This window comes from Arachis ipaensis, chromosome B05 (assembly GCF_000816755.2).
Source record: "Arachis ipaensis cultivar K30076 chromosome B05, Araip1.1, whole genome shotgun sequence".
Taxonomy (NCBI): Eukaryota; Viridiplantae; Streptophyta; class Magnoliopsida; order Fabales; family Fabaceae; genus Arachis; species Arachis ipaensis.
The window spans coordinates 149,066,168-149,070,181 of record NC_029789.2 but is presented as its reverse complement, the minus strand read 5'-3'; the positions used below and the strand labels follow the sequence as shown (position 1 = coordinate 149,070,181).

At 35.4% G+C, this 4,014-nt stretch overlaps 3 protein-coding genes across 12 annotated transcripts in view; 1 reads left to right on the top strand and 2 right to left on the bottom strand.

Annotated features, from left to right (window-relative positions):
* The window catches only part of LOC107644984 (DEAD-box ATP-dependent RNA helicase 39), a gene marked incomplete at its 5' end in the record, with an annotated part of 4,528 nt that extends 2,395 nt beyond the window's left edge, over positions 1-2,133 (top strand). Inside the window, 4 exon segments of one of the 3 annotated variants that reach the window (XM_021103383.1) lie at positions 265-394; positions 509-557; positions 689-1,163; positions 1,488-2,133. In XM_021103383.1, coding sequence (XP_020959042.1) covers positions 265-394; positions 509-557; positions 689-1,131 — 622 coding nt within the window. 3 annotated transcript variants of the gene reach the window in all.
* LOC107644985 lies at positions 1,285-2,040 on the bottom strand. The gene has a single exon (XM_016348978.2). The coding sequence runs from the start codon at positions 2,003-2,005 to the stop codon at positions 1,541-1,543; it is 465 nt and encodes a 154-aa protein (XP_016204464.1). The 5' UTR covers positions 2,006-2,040; the 3' UTR covers positions 1,285-1,540.
* The window catches only part of LOC107644983 (probable choline kinase 2), a 3,994-nt gene continuing 2,939 nt past the window's right edge, over positions 2,960-4,014 (bottom strand). For 6 of the 8 annotated variants that reach the window (XM_021103384.1, XM_016348975.2, XM_016348972.2 and 3 more), the window contains exons 8-9: positions 3,439-3,539; positions 2,960-3,334 (exon numbers count right to left, since the gene is read on the bottom strand). In XM_021103384.1, the coding sequence (XP_020959043.1) occupies positions 3,182-3,334; positions 3,439-3,539 (254 nt within the window). In that variant the 3' untranslated portion in view covers positions 2,960-3,181. Of the gene's footprint in view, positions 3,335-3,438; positions 3,540-4,014 lie in introns of those variants that run through there. The other 2 variants (XR_002347684.1, XR_002347685.1) reach the window with 1 other exon arrangement.

Here is a 4,014-nt window from a genome sequence, read left to right as displayed (position 1 = left end):
AAAACACCCACACACACAAAAATTATGTTAAGCTACCTGGAAATAGGCATATTGTCAGCTGTTGAAACTGTAGGGATTGTTTGGAAAATAGATTGTTGAGAGGGAATAATATTAAATATATTGTATTAATGAGAATTCGAATAGTTGTGTCGATAAAATAGTCTTCATATCTTGGCAACAGTGAGATCTCCCATTTCCTGCTCTTCCATATTCCCATTTACTTATTTGCATCATCAATTTTTTTTTTATTTTTTTTGCTTACAGGGTTGAAAACCTCAATAAGTTTAAGAATGACATTGATGATCGTCCAACATTAGTTTGCACAGACTTGGCCGCTAGGGGTCTGGACTTGGATGTAGACCATGTTGTTATGTTTGACTTCCCCTTGAACTCTGTGAGTATCATAGCCATGGTTCTATAATTTGGGTCTGAGTACCTTGCACTCTTTTTCACTTCTTTCCTTGATATTACTTAGTTTCTCACCTTTACTTTCCCTTTCAATTTTTAGATCGATTACCTTCATCGGACTGGTAGAACTGCTCGTATGGGTGCAAAAGGTAAAATCTTATCATGTACTTCTCTGTACAGCCAAATTCTTATATTTTATTTTGTTAGAACAATAGCCGTAAACACTTAAGCACATGCTCTTTAAAATCATTGAAGAATAAATACTCTTTTTTAATCGCAGGGAAAGTAACCAGTTTGGTTACAAAGAAGGACTTGATCTTGGCCACTAGAATAGAGGAGGCAATGAGGAAGAATGAGAGTTTGGAGGCTATCACGAAAGAAGGAGTACGAAGGGATATCGCCAGGACCCAAGTTAATGGGCAGAGTGGGAAGGACAGAAAATTAGTTAAAGTTTCTAAAGTTAAGAACAATCCTGGTGGACGTGCCAGTTTAGGGAATAAAGGATCAGATTTGAAATCCGGAAAAGGATCATCATCGGGAAAATCTATGAAGAAAGGGATTAAGGTTTCAAATTCTGTAAAATCCTCCAGTGCTAATAGCTCGAGAAAAGCTTCTTCAGGGGATAAGCGAACAAGTAAAAGGACCAGTGCCACCAAATCGACAAATTCTAAACTCAGTGTTGTCGGGTTTAGGGGTCGGAACTCATCATCAAACCCCTTGTGAAGTGGGTTGGTGTCTCATACTGTAACCAAGTAGTAAGTACATGGCTTTCAGTTTTGTATTAGAAATTCTTTCAGTAGTAAAAAATGTTATATTGATTTCCATTGTTCTATCTTCCAATATAATTACCAATGGATGAAAAACATGCTTCCAATCTAAAGATCCATAGCATACTCTATTACTCTTGTTGTAAAATTCAAAGGATATCTACATCTATTAAAGATGACAGTAGTATCACATGCTAACAAGATAGAGACACTCTTAACAAGATTGACAATGCATGACTTTAATTTTGTTTTTTAAGTTTGAATGCAACAATATTTGAATATGAAGCTATCAAGAAATATAGTTTCATGCAGATGGAGTACAAGTTAAGCTTGTGGGGTTTATGAATCTCAGAAAACTTCAAACTCTATTTCCAAGTTAGTAATGAACGAGAAGTCTTAGGAGGGGTTACTACATTGCCATTGGAGTCATAGATTATGACACCAGAGAAATCAGGAAGCTGGCACTTCCCACCCATAAGTATGTTCCTCTGCCACAGCGAACCGTCTCCTTCTTGTTGCTCGCCCATGCTTGTCGCTGCCACAGCTTCGTTGTGGACCTCTATCACCGGCTCTTCTTCAACAAAAGCATCATAACAAGCTTTCCACTGACGCCATTTGCGCGAATGAGAAGCGCACATGAGCAAGGCAACGGCACACAACACAAGGGTCATAACAGCTAAGCCAATATGTGAGGTGCTAGGCATAGGGTGGATCAATAGAAGTGGACGAGCCATTGTTGATGATATCTGAATAATGAGCTGTGTCTGAACTCTGAAGCATGAAGGTGGTATGCAAAAGAGCATGTATATATAATTTGTGTGCTTAGCCATTACCAACTTGAAAGTGTAGTTGGTGTTGAAGGATTTGTTAGCTTTTTGTTCTTGTGGTTTTAGCAGCAGTGTGTGTGTGAATGTGGTTTAGGTATTCTTTGAGCATGAGGATTGGTCAAAAGCCTGGTTGTTAAGTGCTAACCTATTCACTAAACATCAATTAAGCTTAAAGGTATGTTTAGTTGGAAGATAAAAATATGATAAACTGATACGTGCTTCAAATGTTCGTGATATGAAGAGTTCAAGAGTTATTTAGAAGATATTTTAGTTTACATTTTTAGAATATTTTATTTAATGTATTTTGATTTTGTTTATTTAATTACTCGATTAAGTATGCTTTTAGTTCTTATAAATGTGTCTTTTTTATTTTGGTTTTATTTGGGTCTCTGATCTTGCTATTATCAAATTTTTTATCCTTGCCATCTAGTCATCTAGATTGATTGGTAGTTGTGATATTATAATGATAAAAGAAAAATACTAAAAAAAATACTTGTAAATATTAAAAATAAGAATTAATATATTTAATATTAGTTTAATTTTCATGTGCACTGACAGTGTAAAACGTTTTACACAGTCCTGCAATTACAACCGTTTTTTTGAATGACCACTTACGCGGTCAATGGAAAAAGTAGTTATTTTTTCTAATATTATTGCACAAACACCGCATTGGGGGCTGCACGAATCACTCTTTGTGCGCGAAGGGGTGGCTCTGTCGTCTGCGGTGAGTAGGGCGGCGGCAGCTTGTGTTGCTTGTGATGACGGACCGGTGAGAATGAAAGAAAAGAATTGAAATCACATGCGGAGAGGGGAAGACGCAACTGACCCTGAGGCAAATCCTAATTTTTGTTTGAATTCAAAAAGGGTAGTTATTGAAACCTTAAAACTTCTATTTTTCGATTAACAAAAATTCTCCTTTTATATCCTTAACGACACTCGTTAGCAAAAGCATTCAAGAACATTGATAAGGATAAGAATTTATTATGACTAGAGTTGAGAATAATACAAAACAAAATAAAAGATCAATAATAGTTCTAGATATAAGTAAAGTCACCAATATGTAATGGCTTACCTATGTTATCTACATATATTTTATGCTGCCTGTGATACCTTTGGATGCTACTAATGAATGGTACATACTAAGTTGAACCTCACTGATAAACATATGAAGCAATCATGTCAAATTGTGAAGGGTGCTACAGAACCATTGGGAACTCCATCTTGGGAAATAATGCTTGGTGAGTTCAAAAGAATAGGCTTCTTCAACCAATATTGCTTAAATCTTTGCCTTGCATACTCCTTGTAGTCAAAGTCTATTGTATTCACATGACTCTGCAGTTTTTGCACAAAGAGGCCACAATTAGAAAATTGAAGTAGCCTTAAAAATGATAAAAATATATAAATAAATTAATTAAGTGGGGGAAAAGAAAAGTTACTGAAATAAGTCCCCACAAGCCCCAGAATAGATGATTTGCAAGTGTGTATCTTTCTGCAACATTCACTAATTGGCCCACCTCAGTTTTGGTTGGTTTCTTGCCTATGCATAAGTCACACACTGAGTCTTTCAAGTAAAATTGATAAACTTGCATGAAATTCATAAGAATTGCATAATAGAATTTGATTTCTGTTGCTATCACATGATTTGGCAGGCTTGAATGTGAGCTAACTTCAATCATGTTACAAAGGAATACTATAATTATCAATGATTTCACATGGTCTGTTTAAAGGTGTTCCCTTAGTTGATAATACTCTTTTCTTCTCTTTTAAGAATTCCTTTTTCTATATTAAGAAAAAGAAAAGGGGAGAAAAGATACTTTACTCAACATGAAACAACTCTAAGAAGATTTGTATGGCACCTGCACTGAAGAGTGCAAGACCAAATAGGAAAATTCAGAAAATAAGTAACCATTAGTTAAACAAATGCATGCAAAGTACAAATCAGCAAGGATAGACTAATCATATGTGTTATATTAAATAATTACGAATATTCAATTGACTGGTATAAGCATGTG

Bases quoted from the DNA above. Each gene is read 5' to 3' on its own strand.
- LOC107644985 (XM_016348978.2), bottom strand. From the start codon at position 2,005: ATGGCTAAGCACACAAATTATATATACATGCTCTTTTGCATACCACCT.